Here is a 25,145-nt window from a genome sequence, read left to right as displayed (position 1 = left end):
CCACCCCTGAGAAAGCAAGAGCACTTCTTTCTCTTCCACCTTCTCTGCCTACTCAGTGTGAGGATTCTAAGTTTCAGTCTCCAAAGATGAAGACCTTAATAATGATGCCCTTTCACTTAAAGAGTAGTAAATATACTCTTTCTTCCTTATGATTTTCTTTTCTCTAGCTTACTTTATTGTAAGAAATAGTCTGTAATACATATGAAATACAAAATATGAGTGTATCGACTATTTTATTGGCAAGGCTTCTGGTCAACAGAAGTTAAGTTTCTGGGGAGTCACAGTTATATGTGGGTTTTGACTGTGCAACATGATCAGTGCCTGTCACCCCCACATTGTTTTTTGTTTGTTTGTTTTTGAGACAGAGTTTCGCTCTTGTCACCCAGGCTGGAGTGCAATGGCACAATCTGTGTTCACTGCAACCTCTGCCTCCTGGATTCAAATAATTCTCCTGCCTTAGCCTCCTGAGTAGCTGGGATTACAGGCGCCTGCCACCACTCCTGGCTAATTTTTGTATTTGTAGTAGAGACAAGGTTTCGCCATGTTGACCAGGCTGGTCTCGAACTCCTGACTTCAGGCGATCCACCTGCCTCCGCCTCCCAAAGTGCTGGGATTACAGGTGTGAGCCGCTGCACCTGGCCTACCCCTACGTTGTTTAAGGATCAATTGTATAACCAACCCTGTTCCCCTCACAAGGACAAGATGAGATGCTTTTAGGATGTTAGCCTTACCGCTCTGGAGTGTAAAAGAAGCTGGGCGGGGTGGGGGTTGCCTCAGGCATAAAGGAGCTGTGGACAGGGAGAGAGGCACACTGGGTTTTGTCTCTGAACAGAATACAAGCCCTCTGAGGGTGAGCAACTTAACTTCCAAAGATTATTCTCATCTCTGCAACATGCAGTAGGCGCTAATACCATTCTTTGGTTAATTAAAAGATGTTTAATATATGCCTCATTAAGCAGAATAATCAGTATCTCTGAGATGCTTCTGTGCTTTATTTTTCTCCTTTTAATAAAAACAAAAATTAGAGGGATAAGAAATAATTAGGGGCAATCTGTTAGTTCTCACTTCATCTTTTTCTCCCTTGATGATTCTCTTCCAGTTTTTTTTCATAGCTCACATAGCTCACTTTCTCCCTTGACCTAGTCCTCCACTGATAACATCAAAGTTAGCACAGCTTGCAGACCTAAGTGGGTTTAGAACACAGCTCTCAAGATGGAGCCACGAGGATATAGGAACTGGATTTTAAGCATCTGTGATCTCTGCCCACCTCCTCTTTAACACATGAGACCCCTCACAGTCTAAGATGTAGAATTGTCCATATCTGTAGACTCGAAGTGCTGTGGCTGAGGACTTTCTTTGTGCTTATTTTTATGGCTGGTTTATTTGCATCTTTGCAGAATATTCACAAATTAGAAAAGAATTTTTTTTTTTTTTCTTTTAAGGATACCAAATCCAGGTGGGAAGTAATGATCTTGGTGAATTCTAGCACTTGTCAATTTGAAAATGTTCAGGGAAAACAAATGAAAGAGAAAGGATGAATTTGTTTGTATGCTATCATTCACTAATTCAAAGCTGCAGACATTTCTCTCTTACTGTACTTTTGAAGTCAAGGATTGGAACTGAATAATAGACAACCTTCCAACATAAAACATTATCAAGCTTGAGGGATTTTATTGGGGTTTTTGATATTTCATTGTTTTCTAGTTTCCCTTTGTCTTTGATCAACTTATTCCTATGATAAGAATTTGGTCATGTTACTGCTTTTCTCTTTCCCCTAAGCTTGTCTTGTGTCATGGGAATTATTTCTCTCCTTTTTTCTTTTCTCAGTAATTTCGTTGATTGCAAATAAATAAACTAAGTATTTATCTAGACTTAGTTTAAATATACCAGCCAGTTGGAAGTCTGCTTTTATTTTTCCTTCAAGTATTTTCAGTTTTCTATTTAAATGTGTTCATAGTAAAGAATTTTAAATTCTGAATTATGTAAAACCCATTCATCCTGAATATTGGGCTAAGGCTTATCTTTGGTTTGTAAACTTTTCTCAGTGCTGCAAATTAGGAGCTAAATAATACTGTCCTAGTGATGGTGGTGGTGGTAGTGGTGCTGGTGTGTTAAAAATCCTGGAGTATAAACTGTTTTCAAGTGTCCTCAAGTACTTCAGAAGTCTCCATTTTTATAGTAGCACTTGATATGGTAATTATATATGATTCTCTTGTGTTCATTAAAATAGGAGCCTAGGGCTTCTCAGACAATTTGTTAGCTTCCCATAGGTTGCAAGTAATAAAATTGCTTTGCTCTAAAAATCTGTAATTCAGTGCTTTCACTAATTCAGATGGGCTTTCTCTCCATTCTTTTTCCTGGTAGATAATGAGAGGATTTTTTTTTCTCATCCCTCTGAGAATATGAGGGTAGTCCAGCCATGTTGGGAAACAGAAGATATGGGTTATCTTGGAAGGTGAATGTGGCTATTTTTATTGCTTTGGTCTTAAAGGACCTGTAATTTCAAAAGCGTGATAATTCCTTCCCTCTTAGTTTCTTCAGTTAACTCCTAGGCCTATATTTCCAGAAAGGATGTATATTTTTTTCCTGAAACCAAAATAAAAGCTTCTATCATCTCAATAAGGCAGCTTTTTAAAATGTGGAAAAAAAAGTTTAAGAACAAATCCAACTAATAGCCTAAAGGCAGAACCAACTAAGAAGTCCATACTTAGATAAATGGATAAACAAAATATTGTAGATACACACAATGGAAGATTATTCAGCTTTAAAAGATGGAAATTACAACACATGCTACAACATGGATGGATCTGAGGACACTGTGCTAACTCAAATAAGCCAGACACAGAGGGTTAGATACGGTGTGATCTCAAAAATATGAAATATTCCGAATAGGCAAATTCATAGAAATGGAAAGTAGCTTAGAGCTTGCCTGGAGGCAGGGGTGGAGGAATAGAGTTACTCTTTAATGGGTGCGGAGTTTGTTTTGCAAATTCAAGAGTTCTGTGGCAGGCTGCTGGTGATAGAAAAACAATGTGAACAAATGTGCTTAATGCCACTGAAGTGTACCCTTAAAAATGGCTACAATACAGGCTTGGTGGCGTGCGCCTTAATCCCATCTACTGGTGGCATGCGCCTTAATCCCATCTATTAGGGAGGCTGAGGCAGGAGAATCGCTTGAACCTGGGAGGTGGAGGTTGCAGTGAGCTGAGATTGCGCCACCGCACTACAGCGGGAGACTCTGTCTCAAAAAAAAAAAAAAAAAAAAAAACAGGCTAAAATGGTAAATTTTATGATATAGATATACACCCACAATTAATTTTTTTTTTTTTTTTTTTTTTTTTTTTTTTTTTTTTGAGACGGAGTCTTGCTCTGTCACCAGGCTGGAGTGCAGTGGCTCGATCTCAGCTCACTGCAACCTCCGCCTGCCGGGTTCAAGCGATTCTCCTGCCTCAGCCTCCTGAGTAGCTGGGATTACAGGCATGCGCCACCATGCCTGGCTAATTTTTGTATTTTTAGTAGAGATGGGGTTTCACTATGTTGGTCAGGCTGGTCTCGAACTCCTGACCTCGTGATCCGCCCGCCTCAGCCTCCCAAAGTGCTGGGATTACAGGTGTGAGCCACTGCGCCTGGCACACAATTAAAATTTTAAAGAAATTTTCAGTGGTCCTAAAACAAAAAGAAGAGAACAAAATGAGTGCTACTTAATATGGGGCCAGCACAGTGGCTCACACCAATAATCCCAGTGCTTTGGGAGGCTGAGGCTGGAGGATTGCTTGAGGCCAGGAGTTCCAGACCAGCCTGGGCAACATAGCAAGATCCCATCTCTACCAAAAAAATAAAAATTGGCCAAGGTGGTGGCATGAACCTGTAGTCCCAGCTACTTAAGGAGGCTGAGGCAGGAGGCTTGCTTGAGCCCAGGAGTTTGAGGCTGCAGTGAGCTATTATTTCTTCACTGCACTCTAGTCTGGGTGACAGAGTGAGACCCTGTCTCTAAAAAAAGAAAAATATAAGTAAATAAATAAAGTGAGTATGCATGTCTGAGATTTGTTTACCTGAATGTTCTGATTTAATGGGTCTGGCATGGGGCCTGAGAGTCTGCCTTGCTCACGGGCTTCACCTAAATCCCAACTTCGGAGGTCCTGGGAAGCCTTTGGATGGTTCTGCTTTCTTCACTGCTAATTTAGGATCCACGCTAAATCATGCTAGTTACTTACCATGAATCAGCTTTTTGGCTTTCATGATATTGTTGCTGCTGTCATCTCAGTCTTCTTGTCCTTGTAGATTTCTACATTCTGAGAAACTCCTTTAGTTTTATTTTAGTGGAGTATTTTGATGGGGCGAAATAAAGGGAACTGAGGTAGCACTCATCTTTAAAAGGAAGTTCCCAATTCTGTTTTCACTTTTTTTTCTGGCTAAGTGCTCATTGTTGGGGGAGGGGAGAACACTGACTAATTTAGCAGAATCATCAGCATGTGTCAACATTCCCCTCTGACCTCAAGTTTATTTGAATCAATGTTGATGGAGCGCTAAGTATGTGCTGGGCATTGTGCTTGTCCTTGATAGTTGGTAGATGTGGTCCCTGCTTTAAGGAAACTAGTACTATATGCTTTAGCCCAAAGATGGAGGGCGGGGCACATAGATGACACAGTCTTCATGGAGCATGTTCTTATAGTCTGTTATATGTCACAGTTGTGAAAGCTGCTTCCTTAAACCCCACCCCCACTGTCCCACTCGGCAATTTCATTCTTATCCCCAGATTGTTCTCCTTTATCTGTTTTTATGATTTCCACCCCACTGCTAGCCTGATTAAAGTGGAAAGTTTTAAGCCATAGACCATGCTTGTTTCTGTGAAAGGTTTTTCTAAATTATGTCCATGCCACTACATCATTCTTTCTTCAGACAGAATAATTGCTTTCTAGTTTGGCAGAGTTAGGGAAAATATGAACATGCCCTTTTTAGCATTGTGTGGAAGAAGAATTCTAACATGGCCCCCATGATTCACTCCCAGACCTGTATTGCATACACACCCTGAGTAATCCCTGGAACTGTGACTGTGATGAATTTACTCCCTTGACTAGTTATGTTCTATAGTATAATTGACCTTACGATCGGGAGATTATCCAGGTGAGTCTGACTTAATCACACCAGCCCTCTAAAAGCAGAGAGTTTTGTCTTGCTGCTTGAGGAAAGAGAAGCTGGAGATTCTTAGCATGAGGGAGATTCAAATGCACCTTTGTGAGCTTGAAGACGGAGGGGGCTGTGTGGCAAGGAATGCCGGCAGCCCCAAGGAGCTGACAGCCAGCAAGTAAGTGGGGATGTCAGTCCTACAACTACAAGGAACTGGAGTCTATTAATGACAAGAATGAGCTTTTAAGGGGCTTTTTTCCTCTAGAGGCTTTAGATGAGAACTCAATCCAACACGCAGATTTCAGTCTTGTGACACACTGAGCAGAGAACCCAGTCATGATGTGCTGGGTGGGCTTCTGTCTTAGAAAACTGAGTTAGATGCCTGTTGCCTAAGCCACTAAGTTTGTGGTAATTTGTTATGTATCAATAAAGAACTAATACACATATTAGTGTGCAAATGCATTTGAAAAAGAGTCTACAAGTGCTTTCAAAGAAGAGTGTATAGGCCGGGCGCGGTGGCTCAAGCCTGTAATCCCAGCACTTTGGGAGGCCGAGACGGGCGGATCACGAGGTCAGGAGATCGAGACCATCCTGGCGAACACGGTGAAACCCCGTCTCTACTAAAAAATACAAAAAACTAGCCGGGCGAGGTGGGGGGTGCCTGTAGTCCCAGCTACTTGGAGGCTGAGGCAGGAGAATGGCGTAACCCCGGGAGGCGGAGCTTGCAGTGAGCCAAGGTCCGGCCACTGCACTCTAGCCTGGGCGACAGAGTGAGACTCCGTCTCAAAAAAAAATAAAAATAAAAGAAGAGTGTATAAGGCTTCCAGTGAAAGACCAGCTAATGCTGCTTAGCCAGCTGGGCAAAGAAAGTCTAGCTACCTTACACATAATAGGAATTTAAAATATCACTGACACATAGGAAATATCAAACCATGGAGAGGGTATAGATTTAGAGAGAAGAAATATGAGCAAGTCTTGGCTCTCTTACTTTCTAGGCAGGGGAGGCCACTCACTCCTTTGAATCTCACCTATAAAATGAAGGGATTGACCAGATGTATCTCATCACAATGTAACCGTTGGTTTTATTTAGCAAGAAATGTACTCAACTCATTTCCATAACTTTCTTTGATTTAGCCTAGCCCTGACCCAGTGGGTATAGAATAAGCGTTGTTTGATGGATGTCTTTTTTGGGTAGTTTTTTAAAAAGCAGCTTAAAATTTTATGGGTTTTTAAAGATCAGTCCAAAATATTCCTGTCTCAGTACAATAATCTGATATTTGCATCAAAAAGCTACATCAAAATATACTACTTGGGGCCAAGGCAGGTGGATCACTTGAGGTCAGGAGTTCGTGACCCCAGCCTGGCCAACATGGTGAAACCCCGTCTCTATTAAAATTACTAATATGCCGGCACGGTGGCTCATGCCTATAATTCTAGCACTTTGGGAGACTGAGGCAGGAGGATTACCTGAGGTCAGGAGTTCAAGACCAGCCTGGCCAACATGGTGAAACCCTGTCTCTACTAAAAAAAAAAAAAAAATACAAAAAATTAGCCTGGTTCAGTGGCGTGCGCCTATAATCACAGCTACTTGGGAGGCTGAGGCAGGAGAATCACTTGAACCTAGGAGGTGGAGGTTGCAGCGAGCCAAGATCGTGCCACTGCATTCCAGCCTGGTCGACAAGAGCTTAACTCTATCTCAAGAAAACAAAAACAAAACAAAAAAAGACAACATGCACCAAGAAATTGATCTTTAAAATCTGTTTTTGAAACTCAGGGCGGTTCTGACTAGAAGTGTTTCTCTGCCCGGAACACCTGCTCATCAGAACTCATTCTGAGTGTGCTTCTGCAGCGCTTTAGGGGTGGGCACATAGCCCGTTCTTGTGCATCACTGTGCGTGAGCCTGGTCTGTTGAACTTAGAATTATGTGTAAAAATCTGTCTGTGTGTCTAAGTACTGGTGTTTTAAAAGAGGTGGTTGCATGGAGCATCTGTGTTGCTAGTCTTTTTCCTAGGAAATGATTCTTCTCTGAGCTTAAGGATCTCGTTCACATTGCAAAATAAAAATCTGTGGAAAATTAAGGACACTCAAGTTGTAATATTTCAGGGATATAATGATATTTCAATGAGAAAATGCTAATTATGGAGAGCTTTCCTTCCCCCAGCACCTGGAGCTTCTTAACCTGCTACCAACTAGCTGCGGATTTTCATAAATTGGACTATAAGAGGGGAAAAAAATCCCTCAGCAACTCAGCCACCAGGAAGATGATGGAAAGTGCCTGTCAGTCGCTTAAAAGCAAGAAAAGGAATACCTCAGCCGCCTCCCAAGATGCACGAAGCCTCCAGGAATATCAGCCAACCTGGGCTTTCTGCATGGAAAACAAAGCTGCCTAAATGTGTATGTTTTAAAACTCTAACTTCTGAGTTGCTCTCCTGGATATTTTCAAACATATCTTAAAAAGGCAGGTGGACTCAGTGGCTCACACCTGTAATTTCAACACTTTGGGAGGCTGAGGTGGGAGGATCGCTTGAAGCTAGGCGCTCGAGGTGCGGTGAACTATCATTGCACCTCGGCACTCCAGCCTGGGCGACAGAGTGAGATCCTGATTCTAAAAAAAAGCAAAAACCAAAAAAAGGCCAGAGGCAGAAATACCTCACTGTTGTGGTTCATGATTCTATCACAGACATTAATGAAGCCTTCTATCCACCCAAGGGGCACACCACTGTTTCCGCCTCCATCACTTGTAATTTGGCCCCAACGTTGCCAGCCCTCACTTGACATCTGGCTTGTGAGGATGACTTCTGTGGAGCTAGCTATTGTTTCTTCTGTCATTTTTAAACAATACTAGAGGACAGTGGGGAGGGGAGAGGGAATCACAGCTCCCACACAAGCAGATGCCTATTTGAGAGTGTGCAAAAGCAGTGTGACATTCTGGAAATAGTAGTCTCATTTCACTTCCTTGCCCATTCTTCACCATCAGTACAAATGACGTATTTTCTGACACTGGTTCAGGGTTTAAAACCTCAGGCTTTCAGAGTCTGCCCACATTTTTGAGAATTCCGTCTTAATGAATGTATGCCATGAAAAGCATTAACCATTACTTTCATTCTGTTCTGGTGAAACCACCCAGTGCTCTGCGCTTGTACAAAATCCTTTGGACTTTTAGTTGGGCGATAACTTTGCAAGTGGTTAAGCACTGTACAAATTAAACTTCAGTCATTCATCAATGTTATTGAACACTTATATCTTCCCTTAATTTCCTTACTCTTCATATCTATGTTTTATGAAATTGAGGGCAGCACAGGTTAGCAAAGGTGGTTTGATCTTAGAATGCTTTTGTATTAATTCTGTGCAGAGTTTCTGGTAATTCACTCTCGCCATCTTAGCTATGTAATACCACAATTCCATAGATGGTGGTTGGACACCATAGGCTTAGGCACCACCTCCTCTCACTTCTGTTTGATGTTTTCAAGTGAAGTTAATGTACAGTAGGATATAGAAAGGGTAATGATTTGGGCAGAGAACTTGCTTTCCCTCTACCATATGATTATGATTTTGACTCCACTTTTTGTGTTGTGTGTGTCTGTGTGTGTGTGTGTGAGACGAAGTCTCTGTCACACTCATTGGAGTGTGGGGGCGTGATCTCGGCTCACTGCAACTCCACCTCCCAGGTTCAAGCGATTCTCCTGCCTCAGCTTCCCTAATAGCTGAGACTACAGGTTATGTGCCACCACACCTGGCTAATTATGTAGTTTTAGTAAAGACAGGGTTTCACCATGTTGGCCAGGCTGGTCTCGAACTCCTGACCTCAAGTGATTCACCCACCTCAACCTCCCAAAATGCTGGGATTACGTGCCCGGCTTGATTTTGACTCTGTTGAAGTCGAAGACAAATGATCCAGCAGAGATATTATAAGGTCTTATCCTGATTCTCAAATTGTGTGGAAGACAAATATGACTTAAAAATGACATTAACACAAAAGAGTAAGTAGAGGCTGAGAAATGGGATTGGATGAGGCATGTACTCCATGTGGAATGCCTATTCAGTTAATCGAAGGGTGAAAATCTTGTTTGTAAAACAAAGTGCTATAAAAATGGATACCTGGAGACCATATCCTGCTTCTCCCCCACAACTTTCAAATATTAATCTGAAAGGGAGAAATGAATGACCCAAAGGGGTCTTGAGGTAGAGAACCATGCTCTAGCTGTTTCTTGTTGGGCATGTGTGCATCTCAGCAGGAGGATGAATGGTGTCCTTCACCTATACAAGATTTTTAAGTTCCGGCCCGGCACAGTGGCTCATGCCTGTAATCCCAGCATTTTGGGAGGCCAAGGTGGGTGGATCACATGAAGTCAGGAGTTGGGGACCAGCCTGGACAACATGGTGAAACCCCGTCTCTACTAAAAATACAAAAATTATCCAGGCACAATGGCAGGCACCTATAGTCCTAGCTACTCAGGAGGTTGAGGCAGGAGAATCGCTTGAACCTGGGAGGCAGAAGTTGTAGTGAGCTGAGATTGCACCATCACACTCCAGCCTGGGCGACAGAGTGAGACTCCATCTCAAAAAAAATAAAAGATTTTTAAGTTCCTAGGCTGCTGCATGAGGTCTGAAGCCTCAAATGATGCAGCTAATGAATGAGTCAACATGTTCCTTTTCTTCCCCTTATAAAAGGAGTAATACATTTAAAATGTAGAGGCTGGTTGCCAGCAGTGGCTTAGGTCTGTGAGGTCGAGGCTGATGAAGTGTACATATGTTGATTAAGTTTCAATCCTCTGCCTCCAGAAGGGCCTCGTCCCTCAGCCCAATGTCATGGATGGCATCTCCATGGCCTCTTCTGCTTGGATGGAGGTCCCAGGATCTCCATGCTGCCAGCTCCTATCCCTTGGCCATATATGGGGGCTCCCTTTGACATCTTCAGAGAATCCTGAGAACTTCTCCTGCAGCCTCCCTCTCCCAGTCTATCTTAGTCTGTTCCTGCTGCTGCAACAGGAAACCTCAGACTAGGTAATTTATAAACAACAGACGTTTATTTCTCATCATTCTAGAGGCAGGGAAGTCCAAGATCAAGGCATCAGCAAATTCACTGTCTGTTGAGGACTCAGCCTCTGCTTCTAAAATGGTGCCTTGTTGCTGTGTCCTTGCATGTTGAAGGCAGAAGGGCAGAAGCAGATGATTGTGTTGGCTGTGTCCTGACATGGTGGAAGAGGTGGAAGAGGGAGGCAGCTCTCTGAAGCCTTTTTTTTTTTTTTTTTTGGAGACAGAGTTTCGCTCTCGTTGCCCAGGCTGGAGTGCAATGGCACGATCTTGGCTCACCGCAACCTCCACATCCTGGGTTCAAGTGATTCTCCTCCCTCAGCTTCCTGAGTAGCTGGGATTACAGGTGCCCACTACCACACCTGGCTAATTTTGTATTTTTTTAGTAGAGACAGGGTTTCTCCATATTGTTAAGGTTGGTCTTGAACTCCCGACCTCAGCTAATCTGTCTGCCTCAGCCTCCCAAAGTGTTGGGAGGCGTGAGCCACCATGCCTGGCCTGGAGCCTCTTTTATAAGGCCATTAATCCCATTAATGATGATGGCACCTTCATGGCCTATTACCTAACAAGGGTCTTGCCTCTTAATACGTTACATCACCTTGGGGGTTAATTTCCAGCACGTGAATTTTGGAGGAAGACATACGTCCAAACCATAGCACTATCTCATTTTGCTTTGAGTCTCTCTTTGCTTCTGGCCAAGGCATTTCAGTTTCTTCTCTCTTGCTTCAGAGATGAATAGTCTTCTTGGGCCCAGAGCTGCAGTGGTCTCCCTTTTTCTGTGGTGCCTTGTTTTTTTTTTTTTTTTCTGGAGACAGAATTTCACTCGTGTTGCCCAGGCTGGAGTGCAATGGCGTGATCTTGGCTCACTGCAACCCCCGCCTCCCGGGTTTGAGCGATTCCTCTGCCTCAGCCTCCCGAATAGATGGGATTACAGGTGCCCACCACCACACCCGGCTAATTTTTTGTTATTTTTAGTAGAAACAGGGTTTCACCATGTTAGCCAGGCTGGTCTTGAACTCCTGACTTCAGGTGATCTGCCCGCCTCGGCCACCTAAAGTGCTGGGATTACAGATGTGAGCTACCATGCCCAACTGGTGCCTTGTTTTTTTGTTTTTAAATAGCTCAGGTCTTATTTTGCCCCTTTCTCTCCTCCTCCCCACTTTCCATCTCTTACTGCCCATGATCAGGTAGCAGGAAAGGTGGGTGCTTTCATGTGGATTGTCAGGTTGGTGAACTCTTGGGAGTCAAGTCAAGGCCTTGTCTAACTCATCTTCCCTCCTCTTAATTTCCTTGTTTTCGACTGGGCATAGTGGCTCATGCCTGTAATCCCAGCACTTTGGGAGGCTGAGGCAGGTGGATCACAAAGTCAGGAGTTTGAGACCAGCCTGGCCAACATGGTGAAACCCCGTCTCTACTAAAAAAACCCAAAAATTAGCTGGGCATGGTGGCATGCACCAGTAATCCCAGCTGCTTGGGAGACTGAGGCAGGAGAATCACTTGAACCTGGGAGGCGGAGGTTGTAGTGAGCCGAGATTGTGCCAGTGCACTCCATCCTGGGCAACAGAGCAAGACTCCATCTCAAAAAAAAAAAAAAAAAATTCTTTGTTTTCTTGCATCAAAATTTAAGAACACAAACTGTAAAATGTGAAAGGTCTGTGGGACAGTAGGGGTAAATTTCCGCTAAAGTAGAAGTCAGAAGCCTGGCCTTGAGTGCCCTCTGCTATTTTCTAGTTGGAAAACCTTTGACAAGTGAGTTAACCTTTTTTGAGCTTCAATTTCCTCATTTTAAAAATAGACGTCATATTGATCTTATCTATAGGGCCACTAAAAAGATCAACTGAGATAAGGTATACCTAAGAACTTTTCAAAGTGGCTGAGCATGGTAGTTCAAGTCTACAATCCCAAAATTTGGGAAGCCAAGGTGGGTGGATTGCCTGCACGCAGGAGTTCGATACCAGCCTGGACAACATGGCAAAACTCTGTCTCTACACAAAATACAAAAGTTAGCTGGGCCTGGTGGTGCACGCTTGTAGTCCTAGCTATTTGGGAGGGTGAAGGCGGGAGGATCACCTGAGCATAGGAGGTTGCGGCTGCAGTGAGCTGTGATTGCACCACTGCACTCCAGCCTGGGTGTTAGCAAGACCCTGTCTCAAAAAAAGAAAAAGAAAAAATTATACATAAATGAAAACAAAAGAAGAGAAAGCTTTGCAGGTTCTAAAAGGAGCGAGTAACCTGTTTCAGGCAATATGCTAAGCACGTAGGAGAACAGTGAAAACAGTGCAGGAGGCCGGGTGTGGTGGTTCACGCCTGTAATCCCAGCACTTTGGGTGGCCGAGGCGGGGGATCACTTGAGGTCAGGAGTTCGAGACCAGCCTGGCCAACATAGTGAAACCCCATCTCTACTCAAAATACAAAATTAGCTGGGTGTGGTAGTGCATGCTTGTAATCCTGCCTATAATTTTAGTTATTTGGGAGGTTGAGGTGGGGGAATCGCTTGAACTCAGGAGTTGGAGGTAGCACCATTGCACTCCCACATGAGCAATAAGAGAGAAACGACGTCTTAAAAAAAAAAAAAAAAGTGCAGGATTAAAAGTGGGAAGACCGGTTTGAATCCCAAACGTGGCATTTCCTAGCTGTGTGCTGTGTGACTTTGGTAAATTACTTAATCACTTAGAAGTTTATTTTCATCATTTCTAAAATAGGGACAATAACATGAGGCAAAATGTAATGCTATTGCTAGATATCAAAAATTACCATGTGTTGTACAAATGTTAGCTGTTTCACTGTTATTCTCCAAAATTATTTAGTGTAGTGATATAGAGAATAATTTTTGGATATATTTAAAAGTACCATACTGTTTGAATCCTGGGAAATGAAGGAGTATTTCTTGCAACCTCTTTTGGAATCTAGACATTAATGTAAGGAGACTGGCCAAGTTTCTTTATCTTCCACATAAAATAAAGTTCACTTGATTAAGTGTATTATTTTATCTTTTTTTTTTCCCCAGGATCTTGAGATACAGGAAAAGTTTTCTATCTCATATTTAGCAAACCTAATTCGCTACCTGTGGTACAACTTTTAAACCCTTTAGTATTTTAATGTTTACATTTTTAAAAGGGAGGTAAAAAAATTTGTCTTACTAGGTGGGGTGGCTGTAAAGGTAAATTGAGATAAGTTAAGGATAGATTTTGGAAACTTGAAAGTTAACATATTTTATTGCCATCTTTTCAATATATTTTGTAACAAATATAAAACTTTTGTCCAAACGTACTTTGTTTAGGACAGGCTTAAAAATACTAAAAAACTAAAATGAATTAGGTTCTTTCATTATTTAAAATTATTTCAATTTAAAGGTTTGTTTCATTAAAGTAGCCTTGACTTTCACAGTTCAAAATAATGTTAATATAAAATACAGTTGAAATAATCTTTCTAAATAACGGAAATAGAAGTTTTAATATTGAAATTTTATATATCGAATAACCTATTAGTAAAATTTATAATGTTTCAACCAGAAACAGAGAAATCAACAATAACATGAATTTTTTTTTTTTTTGAGACAAAGTTTCGTTCCATCACCCAGGCTGGAGTGCAGTGATGGGATCTCAGCTCGCTGCAACCTCCACCTCCTGGGTTCAAGCGATTCTATTGCCTCAGCCTCCTGAGTAGCTGAGACTACAGGCGCCCGACACCACGCCTGACAAATTGTTGTATTTTTAGTAGAGACAGGGTTTCATCATATTGGCCAGGCTGGTCTCGAGTTCCTGACCTCATGATCCACCTGCCTTGGCCTTCCAAGGTGCTGGGATTACAGGCGTGAGCCACATGCCTGGCCAAAACCACGCAATTTTAAGGAGTACTCAGACACGTCAGTGTATCACACATCAAACAGATACCAAATAAGAATGCTAAGGATTTGATCAATTGTAATTAATAAGTAGAATTAAGAGCTACATTTTATTTTGTATGCCACTGAGAATGGAACCTTTCAAATGCACAAGATTTATTTCCAAGAGTTCATCATGTCTTTATTTCCATTAGTTTTAAATGTCTGGATAAATTGGTGATTCTTTACCATTAAGTTTATAATAGTTGAGTTCTACTCTTCTAAACTTCTCTTCTTAGAATAGGTGTGTAGGGCTCTGGCTGAAACAAGTGGCTTTGAACAGCTGGATGTGGTGACTCATGCCTGTAATCCCAGGACTTCGGGAACCCGAGATGAGCGGATCACTTGAGGTCAAGAGTCCGAGACCAGCCTGGCCCACATAGAGAAACCCTGTGTCTACTAAAAATACAAAATTTACCAAGGTGTGGTGGCAGGCACCTGTAATCCCAGCTACTAGGGAGGCTGAGGCAAGAGAATCACATGAACCCGGTAGGCGGAGGTTGCAGTGAACCAAGATCAAGCCACTGCACTCCAGCCTGGGCAACAGAGCAAGACTCTGTCTCAAATAAATGAATGAATGAATGAATGAATGAATGAATGAACGAAAACAAGAGGATTTGAACACTTCTTCAGTCTAATGAGACTGAACTTTTGCCACCCCTACCCCCACCCCCAGCCTTTTCTAGTCTGCATAGAACTTTGGGGAAGGGTTGAGGAGGAGAAAGTCTCTTCAGCTTTATAGAGGACATGGGAGAGACCATTCCAAGAGACACTTGCCATGAGGATTGGGGTGCCTGCAGGAAGGCAGCATTAGCATTGGATTTTCTGCCGGGTGCGGTGGCTCATGCCTGTTATCCCAGCACTTTGGGAGGCTGAGGCGGGCGGATCACAAGGTCAGGAGATCGAGACCATCCTGGTGAACACGGTGAAACCCCATTTCTACTAAAAATACAAAAAAAAAAAAAAAATTAGCCGGGCATGGTGGCGGACTACAGGGTCGCAGCTATTCGAGAGGCTGAGGCAGGAGAATGGTGTGAACCCAGGAGGCGGAGCTTGCAGTGAACCGAGATCGCACCACTGCACTCCAGCCTGGGTGACAGAGCCAGACTTTGTCTCAAAAAAAAAAAAAAAAAAAGCATTGGATTTTCTGGTTGAGTGACTGCTCAGGCTGACTTGCCAACCTGCCCCTATGCCTCTCTGGGTTGGGAGAAGAGAATGAAGAACAGCCAATGGAGCAGCCCACATATCTCCCTTTTAGTTTGGCAAGGATATGCATGGTCTCTAAGGGTGAAGTGGACACTGGGAATGGCAATTGGTCCTGAGCCATCTTGCTGGAACTGTTCCTAAGTGGCTGGCTTTTGGTAATGGGAACCAAGGCAGTGAGGGGCTACCATAAGACCCTCAGAGGAATTCACATCCCACCCGGCATTATCCAGAGACGCAATTGTGGCCACTTATGCAGGGAGACATTTGCCTTTCTCTCCCTACCAGTTCTTCGTGGGAGGAGGATACACTGGAGGCAGGGGAACGAGAAAGAAATGTGTAAAAGGCTATAACCCAGCCCTTCCTGTTTAGAGTCCAAGTAACAGCTGTGCCTGACCAAGGCAGGAACTTACAGAAAACCAAAATTGAATTTGAGAATAAAAATGTAAATTGATCAGGCTGGGCATGGTGGCTCACGCCTGTAATCCCAGCACTTTGGGAGGCTAAGGCAGGTGGATCACCTGAGTTCGGGAATTTGAGACCATCCTGACCAACATGGAGAAACCATGTTGCTAGTAAAAATACAAAATTAGCCGGGCGTGGTGGCGCATGTCTGCTGAGATCATGCCATTGCACTCCAGCCTGGGTGACAAGAGCGAAACTCCATCTCAAAAAAAAGGAAATTGATCAGGAATATAATGACCAAAAGTATGACCCCTAAATTATGAGATCTGCCTAAGGTGTCATTACAGATGGGAAAGGGGTTTATAAATAGCAATTTGGGGCCAAGCACTGTGGCTCATGCCTGCAATCCCAGCACTTTGGGAGGCCGAGGTGGGTGGATCACCTGAAGTTGGGAGTTCGAGACCAGCATGGTGAGACCCTGTCTCTACTGAAAATACAAAAATTAGCCAGGTGTGGTGGCAGGTGCCTGTAATCTCAGTTACTCGGGAGGCTGAGGCAGGAGAATTGCCTGAACTAGAGAGGTGGAGGTTGCAGTGAGCTGTCATTCCATTGCACTCCAGCCTGGCCAACAAGAGCAAAACTAAAAAAAAAAAAAAAAAAAAAAAAAAGAAAAAATAGTCATTTGGGGGCGGGGCTTTCTGGCTCACACCTGTAATCCCAGCACTTTGGGAGGCCGAGATGGACAGATCGCTGGAGTCTAGGAGTTCGAGATCAGCCTGCACAATATAGAGAAACCCTGTCTCTACAAAAAATACAAAATTTAGTTGGACATGGTGGTGCATGCCTGTAGTCCCAGCTACTTGGGAGGCTGAGGCAGAAGAATTGCTTGAGCCTGAGGGGTGGAGGTTGCAGTGAGCCAAGATCACACCACAGCATTCCAGCCTGGATGGCACAGTGAGACCTTGTCTCAAGAAAAGATAGCCTTGATGTGATTAAAGTAAGACCATTTCATGTTAATTGCCCACTGAGAGGATAACACTCAAGTGAACCCAGTTTCAGATTCTCCTTTTTACCTCATTATGATATCAGATATTCATCCTCTATCCAAATTCATCCCAGAAGAGTTGGTATTAAGTACTTAGCTTCTAGGAGCTTTGTTATTAGGCCTGGAGCCCTTGATATTATGTATGGTGTGAAGTGTATGTAAAGATGAAAAGATGACTCAAGGCAGTAGGTGTTTGCTTAAGTGAATTATTTGTGATAATTGCATGGCCTCTGTACACAAATGGAAATATCTTCATTTTAAAAATTGGGTTTGCATTGTCAACAGTGTGTGGGACAGCTCCTGAGACACCTAAAAAATATATGATAGACAAAGGAACACTGAGAGATGCTTATAACTACTGAGTTGAAGGAGCCATCCTCCAAGTAGAAGACTGTAAGCGTTATGATACCGTGTCAACACAGCTTAATAAAATGCTACTTTACAAAGGGAGAAATAGATACAAAATATCATTCCTAATGTTTTCCAGAAAGTCAGTGAATGAACTGAGAAGTGGATCCAGGATTTCCTGTATCAGCACCATAGGTTTTATCATTTATATAATCCTTTTTTCTGTCACTGTCAAGATTTTAAAGGGGGATTATGGTTTGATTTAAAGAGAGTAGGCAATTCAGGCATACCACACAAAGCTGTTAAATCTCAGAGGCTTGAGATTTCTTGGCTCCTTTTAAGTTTTGGAAGCAGAGCACTCCTAGGGAATGCTATTCGGAATTGGCTTCATGGAGAAAATGTAGCTTTTGGGCAGTTAGCTTTTGAAGCTGAGAGAGGATAATAGGTTGGTGAACAAGAAGGCGAAAGTTGCTTCAGGTTTGAAAAATAAAGGAGTGAGGAGGCTATAGTCTCGTGAAGACTCTCATTGTAATAGTTCTTTGCAGGACCAAGTGGTTCTCCAGATCCAGCTCAATTTTCCCGAGTGCATTTTCTGAGTTGTGATAAAGCCCAGGTACCCTCTCACGGAGTGACAATTTCTTTGTGCCCAATTGCTAGGGCTGTGCTATCATCTTGGCCAACTGCCCATTTCCTTTGGGTCTGAAAGAACAGTTCAATTTAAATTGGATTGTATAGATTTAGGACTTGGAGAAAAGTATCTGGAGTGACTTTTTGTTTGTTTGTTTTTGAGACGGAGTCTCGCTCTGTCACCCAGGCTGGAGTGCAATGGCACGATCTCAGCTCACTGCAACCTCTGCCTCCTGGGTTCAAGCAGTTCTCCTGCCTCAGCCTCCAAATAGCTGGGACTATAGGCGCATGCCACCACGCCTGGCTAATTTTTTTGTATTTTTAGTAGAGATGGGGTTTCGCCATGTTGGCAAGGATGGTCTCGATCTCTTGACCTTGTAATCTGCCTGCCTTGGCCTCTCAAAGTGCTGGGATTACAGGCGTGAGCCACTGCGCCTGGCCAACTTTTTTTCTTTTTCTACCTCCTACTATGAGAGATCCCATCTTTGATGGATGACTCAGAATTCAAATTACACCTAGAAGCAAACATATCAGGCTTGAGGGTAGAGAGGGAGAAAAGAACAACTGTCCCATCTGTGTTTCATCCTGAGTGGGAGGTTCAAATCTAGGTATTGGCAGAATGAGATAAAGGAAGGAGAGATTGAGAAAGAGTGGAAGTGGGATGGAAAGTTATTAAGGGAAGGCATTCCGGGACAGTCTTCACCCACTCAAGAGATTACAGGATGCCATGGAAGAACTGAACCACCTCTGTAGGCTGCACCTCAGGCCCTGTGCAGACTAATGTTTTTATTGCTTAACAGGTATTGAGTCACCTTGTTAAATGCCATCCCTAATATAGAGATGGGCTTATTCCTTGCCCCAAAGCTATTGGGAGCCTAGTTAGGAAGACAGGTCACACACACAGGTCCCAACACCACACAAGAATGGTGCTCCTGTCATTCTCTTAAGTGGTTTGCCAGGTGGAATAAAGTTATCTTGCTGGGAGTCCTCTGCCAGAGAGTTCAATCTGATGAGAAATTTGAAATTTGATGCAACTACATTGCATCAATAGTAAGGGTTTTGGGAAGCGTTCACTTTGCTACATGTTGAGAGAGACTTGATTCTTGGCACCGAGGAAGAGAGCTAATGGCCCTCACCCTGCACGTGCTTGAGTGTGAAGTGGTTGAAACAGAATTTTCTTTTTTTGCATTTTAATTTTAGATGATATTTTGATAGGGTCATAAGAATAGTGCTTCCTACCTAGGCCCATTGCTAATACCACTGTATTAAGTCTTCTTAGAAGCCCACGAACGTGCCTGCTAAAAACTCCTGGGGGCTCCCTGTGCTAGACATAGGGGGACATATAAATGGTTTTGAATTTCAGTTTCTGTGTCAGTGAGAATTCTGTGCCAGAAAAGAGCATCTGCTCTTTATTTTACAGATGAGGAAATTTAGTCCCAGAGAGAGTGTGATTTGCCCCCTCCCTTGAGATTAGCCGACAGAGTCAATAAGAAAAATCTAGGTCTTCTGATTCAGTCCAGTGCCTTTCTCTGTATGTCGCACTGTTTCCCTCATTATCTTGAGATTTGCTGGAGCCACAGGACTACATAATGGTTGTGCATATGTGGATTTGAGTGCCACAGTTGAATTAACTCATGTCAATCTCAGTCCCAAGTCTGTTCCCACAACACGTGGTAAATCGTCACTCCTTGTGTTCTCAGAATTGGGTGCCTGGAGGATATCATAATCACCCGGAATAGTTTTTTCTGTTGCTGCCTGGTGCACACATCTCCTCTGCCTTGACTTGTCTGAAGTCTTTTCCTCTTTGAGGCAGGGACTGAAGGGGTGGAGCCCAGCTGTTCAAGTGCAAAGGCATGCAGCCTTAAGCTGAGCCTAATTTCAGCCCATTGAGTAGTACTAATTTTGACTTAATATATTTTTGAAAAACCAGGCCATACGGATTTTTTTTTTTTTTTTTTTTTTTGAGACACAGTCTCACTCTGCTGCCCAGGCTGAAGTGCAGTGGCATGATCTTTGCTCACTGCAACTTCCGCCTCCCAGATTTGAGCGATTCTCCTGCCTCAGCCTCTCAAGTAGCTGGGATTACAGGCACGTGCCACCACACCCAGATAATTTTTATGTTTTAGTAGAGGTGGGGTTTCACCATGTTGGCCAGGCTGGTCTCGAACTCCTGACTTCAGGTGATGTTCCTATCTCAGCCCCCCAAAATGCTGGGATTACAAGAGTGAGCCACCGTGCCCAGCCCAGGGTATAGTTTTAAGGCAAACGTAGTTCTGTTTTAAGAACGCTGGTTTGAGGTGCACTGAGATTTAGCAGGGAAGGGTATTTATTACCGTGGACCTGGTGATGAGGACTCCATTGTGTCTTCTCTGAGCTAGAACTTCTCTTTTGAATTGGCTTCATGCTTCAAACTCATGACCTCTCTTACCTTATTGGTTGGCAGGTTTTGTGCAATGGATTTTATCAGTAAGGAACTACATTTAAATCTTGCAGTTAGATAATGTGATTACTTAAGGGGACTTTCACTATTTTTTTTTTTTTTTTTTTTTTTTTTTGGAGACGGAGTCTCGCTGTGTCTCCCAGGCTGGAGTGCAGTGGCCTGATCTCGGCTCACTGCAAGCTCCGCCTCCCGGGTTCACGCCATTCTCCCGCCTCAGCCTCCCAAGTAGCTGAGACTACAGGCGCCCGCCACCACGCCCGGCTAGTTGTTTGTATTTTTAGTAGAGACGGGGTTTCACCATGTTAGCCAGGATAGTCTCGATCTCCTGACCTCGTGATCCACCCACCTCGGCCTCCCAAAGTGCTGGGATTACAGGCTTGAGCCACCGCGCCCGGCGGACTTTCACTATTTTAGGCTGGGACTCCAATCAAATAAATCCCAGGCCCTGCCCAATCCGTGTGCTCAAAATTTTCGAGTTTTCGGTTGTGATGGGTCACCCTTTGTATATTCTTACTGTAGTGCACAATGCAAAATGTATCAAGATAATTAATTGGATTTAGGTGTTCACAGTGCTATTATGGAACATTACTCCTTTTAGTGTGACACGCATTAGGCTCTGTCACTTGTGTCATGCTAGCCTGATTAGCACCTCTTCCTAGGGCTGTACCCTGACTCTTTTTTTTTTTTTTGAGATGGAGTCTCACTGTGTCACTCAGGCTGGAGTGCAGTGGTGCGATCTTGGTTCATTGCAACCTCTGCCTCCTGGGCTCAAGCAGTTCTCCTGCCTCAGCCTCCCTAGTAGCTGGGATCACAGCCACCATGCCTGGCTAATTTTTGTATTTTTAGTAGAGACAGGGTATCACCATGTTGGCCAGCCTGGTCTTGAACTACTGACCTCAAGTGTTCTGCCCACCTTGGCCTCCCAAAGTGCTGGGATTACAGGTGTGAGTCACTGCACCCGCCCCCCTGACTCATTTTTAGAGAAGAAATGTTCTGTTTTCTAGAAGCATTTTCTAACGTCTCAAGGGGGCAACCAAAGTTTACTTTCGTTGTTCTTCTGTACATGTGCCTGGTTTCCTGAAGTCCTTTGCTTGGGAACAACTCACTCAGTGAGACTGCCTGGGGTATTGTAGCCTCAGGTGTTGGTGTTGTAGGGTTTTCTGTGCTTGCCCTTCTGCCACAACCTCTGCAGTTTCTCATTTCCTGCTCTGCTCCCTGAGTCCCAGGTACTGGTTGCTCATTTGGCTTTATTGCCTATCAGAGGCATGGGCAGGTGGCATTGCAACACCTCTGCCTTTGTTTCTTCCTTCTTCCCACGAGGGCTGGGAGAACAGGAGGGAGAGGAGGCAAAGGGGTGCACGGGTGCTGATTGCCCATTAATTTAAACACAGGAGAAGGGTAACTGGAAACAGGCTTCCTTTCTGACCCTACAAAGCCTCTTTTCTCTTCTTTTCTGCTGTAGGCCCTTCATTCCTCTTTCTTGCTTAGGTTCTATATCTTATGGGATTTCTTACTTTCGGTATATAGGGACTCTCTAAAAATGTTTCTATAGGCTGGTCTGGAAACCTAATCGCTGTTTATGATATTGTTTCTTTGTGAAGCTGTCTTATGAGATCTAGATAAATTGCAAACACTCCTTAGGAATATGAACCATCTGCACGTTTTGGTAAGTAAACATATCCTTTGTTTTTGAGTCTTTTTAAATTTGTCTGCACTTCATTTTGGAGTCTAGAGTTGTGACATGTAGTTTTAAAGATATCAGAGGGCACAAAGTGTATTCTTTCCTGGCATTAAATCTCATTTGCCACCTCCCCGTGCTTCTAAGATCTCTACATTTTCCTTTCCATGGGTATCTTTCAGAGGATCATGTTCTGGTCTTTGGATAATTCTGCTTTTGGAATACAGCATGTGGCTGGGGACTTGCTTTAAAGTGCTATGCAGAGTTTTCTCCTTTTAGAATGCATTTTTTTTTCCCCCTTGGTTGACTTCACTAGATACTGCAAACCCAAGAAGAGTCCCATGGTTGCAGATCTGGTATCGATTATCATTAATTCTTCTCTTTATGACTCTGACACTTAAATACACATTTAGAAACAAACCAAATAAACATTAAATGGCATAACTAGATTTTGGACTTGGGTGGTCCAGTGAGTTTCAACATGTGCTTAGTTTAGAAAGGTGGTTATAAAAACACTCCATTTAACTACCCCATTAAATGATTGGAATATATTTTTAAAAATTTTTAAATGCATGAGTTCAGATATTTTTAAAAAGAAACTTGGAATTATTTATAATGTATTCTCGTACAAATTAGCTGAAAAGGGAAAGTAAATTTTGCTTATATGGGTGCTTAGTCTCTGTGTTTCAGTTTGGCTGGTTGATGGATTGGTCTCTAGCCGTGTGGCTTTGGTGAAGTCACTCAAGTCTCTGAGCTTTGGTCTCTTCAGTTGTGACAGAGAGTATTTCCCAGTTGATTCCCAGGCTCTCTCCCACTTTGGAAATGCTCGAACTCTGAAATTCTGTGAATTTAAAATTTGATATTTAAAATAATCATGTGAAGCAGAAGATATACTTACTTACTCAGCCATGGAAGTGGGGAGATGGCAAGTTCTGGAATGATCAAAAAAGGTTTAGGAATAGTGTATAATCCTGAACCTTGTCTACAAAGTCAATCCTTCTTTGTTACCGTGTTTATTGAACTGTACGTATGGTTGGGACAATAGATGGGGCATCTGGAAAAAAATATTTAAAAAAAAAAGTATGGGCAGAGACGATGCCTCAGGACCTTAAATGTGTTGTCATACAGTGTTCAGTGATAGTGCTGTTAAATGCAGTGCTCTATGATTCAGCCCTATTAGAAGCATTTTGGATTTGGCCCAATGGTGTTTTGGTGGTTTTTGGATTATGTGTTAGGAGTCAGAGCGTCTAGAGTAGTTCTTGGCATTGGATCATCATGGCGGACAGGAAGCAGGACTAGATTGCAGCTCCAGACAGAGCAGCTTGCGGAAGCTCGCATTGTGAATTTTAGCTCCAGATAGACTGCAAGAAAAAACCAGCCATCCTGAGAGGACCCACAGACCCTCTGAAGGAAGTGGACTGCTCCTGCAGGAGTCAGGAGACACCCTAAATACTGTGAGTGCCCTAACTGTGGAAGTGGGAAAGGGAGACCCTCCTCTCCCAAACACACCCCCACTGGAGCTGAAGGTCTGTTTGTGGGAGAAGTTTCTGACTTTACCTGGAGCTGAGTCAATTTAGAGAGCCGAGTGAAATACAGGGGTAGAGGAAGCAGCAGAAGGGCCCTGGGAGCTCGCTGTGTCCCTTAGCAGGCCATTCCTGCCTGGCACCACAGAGATCCATTGGGAAGGTGACCAGAGGAGGAGCAGGTAAAACTCCACTGGGAGAAGGAACTCTCTAGCCAAACTTTGTAACAATTTGAACAGGACAAGAAGCCTCCTGGTCAGAACTTGGGGGAGAGTGCAAATCTAGTGTATAGACACCACAGGCTGGGGAAGAACCAAGCCTTTTTCTTTTGCAGCTGGGAGGCAGGTAGCCCAGGGCAAGTTTTCAAGCCTGTCGTGCCCTGTACATGGAAATAGACTTGGGGCTATTGGCAGGGGGCGTGATGGGAGTGAGACTGGCCCTTCAGTTTGCGGGGGAGCTGGGTAAGGCCTGTGACTGCCGGCTTTCCCCCACATTCCTGACAACCAGCATGACTCAGCAGAGGGAGCCATAATCCTCCTAGGTACACAACTCCAGTGACCTGGGAATCTCATCCCCATCCCCCACAGCAGCCACAGTAAGACCTGCACATGGAGAGAGTGAGCTCAAACACACCTAGCCCCACCCCTACCTGATGGTCTTTCCCTGCTCACCTTGGTAGCAGAAGACAAAGGACATATAATATTGGGAGTTCTGGGGCCAGTCCCTCTCTACACAACTATAGCTGATGCTGTCTGGAAAGTGCCACCTGCTAGCTGGATGCCAACCAGCAAAAAAACAGAGCATTAAACCACCAAAGCTAAGGACCCCCACAGAGTCCATTGTACACCCCTGCCACTTCCACTGGAACAGGTGCTGGTATCCACGGCTGAGAGACCCATAGACGGTTCACATCACAGGACTCTGTGCAGACAATCCCTAGTACCAGCCCAGAGTCAGGTAGACTTGCTGGGTGGCTAGACCCAGAAGAGAGACAACAATCACTGCAGTGTGGCTCACATGAAGCCACATCCCTAGGAAAAGAGGGAGAGTACTACATCAAGGGAACACTCCGTGGGACAAAAGAATCTGAACAACAGCCTTCAGCCCTAGACCCTCCCTCTGACAGAGCCTACTCAAATTAGAAGGAATGAGAAAGCTAAACTTGGTAATATAATCAAACAAAGCTCTTCAACACCCTCAAAAAAATCACACTAGTTCACCAGCCATGGATCCAAACCAAGAAGAAATCCCTAATTTACCTGAAAAAGAATTCAGGATGTTAGTTATTAAGCTAATCAGGGAGGGGCTAGAGAAAGGTGAAGTCCAATAAATGGAAATCCAAAAAATGATACAAGTGAAGGGAGAAATATTCAAGGAAATATATAGCTTAAAGAAAAAAATCAAAAATTCAGGAAACTTTGGACACACTTTTAGAAATGTGAAATGCTGTGGAAAATCTCAGCAATAGAATTGAACTAGTAAAAAAAAGAAATTCAGGACTCCAAGACAAGGTCTTCGAATTAACACAATCCAACAAAGACAAAGAAAAAAGAATAAGAAAATAGGAATAAAGTATCCAAGAAGTCTGGGATTATGTTAAATGACTAAACTTAAGAATAATCAATGTTCCTAAGGAAGAAGATAATTCTAAAAGCTTGGAAAACATATTTAGGGGAATAATTGAGGAAAACTTCCCTGGTCTTGCTAGAGACCTAGACATCCAAATACAAGAAGCAAAAAGAACACCTGGAAAATTTGTTGCAAAAAGATCACCGCCTAGGCACATTGTCATCAGATTATCTAAAGTTAAGACAAAGAAAATAATCTTAAGA

At 43.4% G+C, this 25,145-nt stretch overlaps 1 protein-coding gene across 39 annotated transcripts in view; it reads left to right on the top strand.

Moving 5' to 3' along the window:
• LOC107129614 (uncharacterized) overlaps nt 1–25,145 on the top strand; it is a 487,674-nt gene that overhangs the window by 183,918 nt on the left and 278,611 nt on the right. For 3 of the 39 annotated variants that reach the window (XR_012434184.1, XM_074038801.1, XM_074038799.1), the window contains one exon: nt 7,289–7,521. The exons of the other annotated variants lie outside the window; for them this stretch is intronic. Coding sequence is in view for 1 of the 3 variants with exons in the window: in XM_074038801.1 (XP_073894902.1) it covers nt 7,289–7,336 (48 nt within the window). In the remaining 2 variants the exon portion in view is untranslated. Of the gene's footprint in view, nt 1–7,288; nt 7,522–25,145 lie in introns of those variants that run through there. 39 annotated transcript variants of the gene reach the window in all.

Source organism: Macaca fascicularis, chromosome 4, assembly GCF_037993035.2.
Source record: "Macaca fascicularis isolate 582-1 chromosome 4, T2T-MFA8v1.1".
NCBI classification, from domain to species: Eukaryota; Metazoa; Chordata; class Mammalia; order Primates; family Cercopithecidae; genus Macaca; species Macaca fascicularis.
Note: the sequence above shows the minus strand (reverse complement) of the source record. Positions and strands in the feature narration are given on the sequence as shown.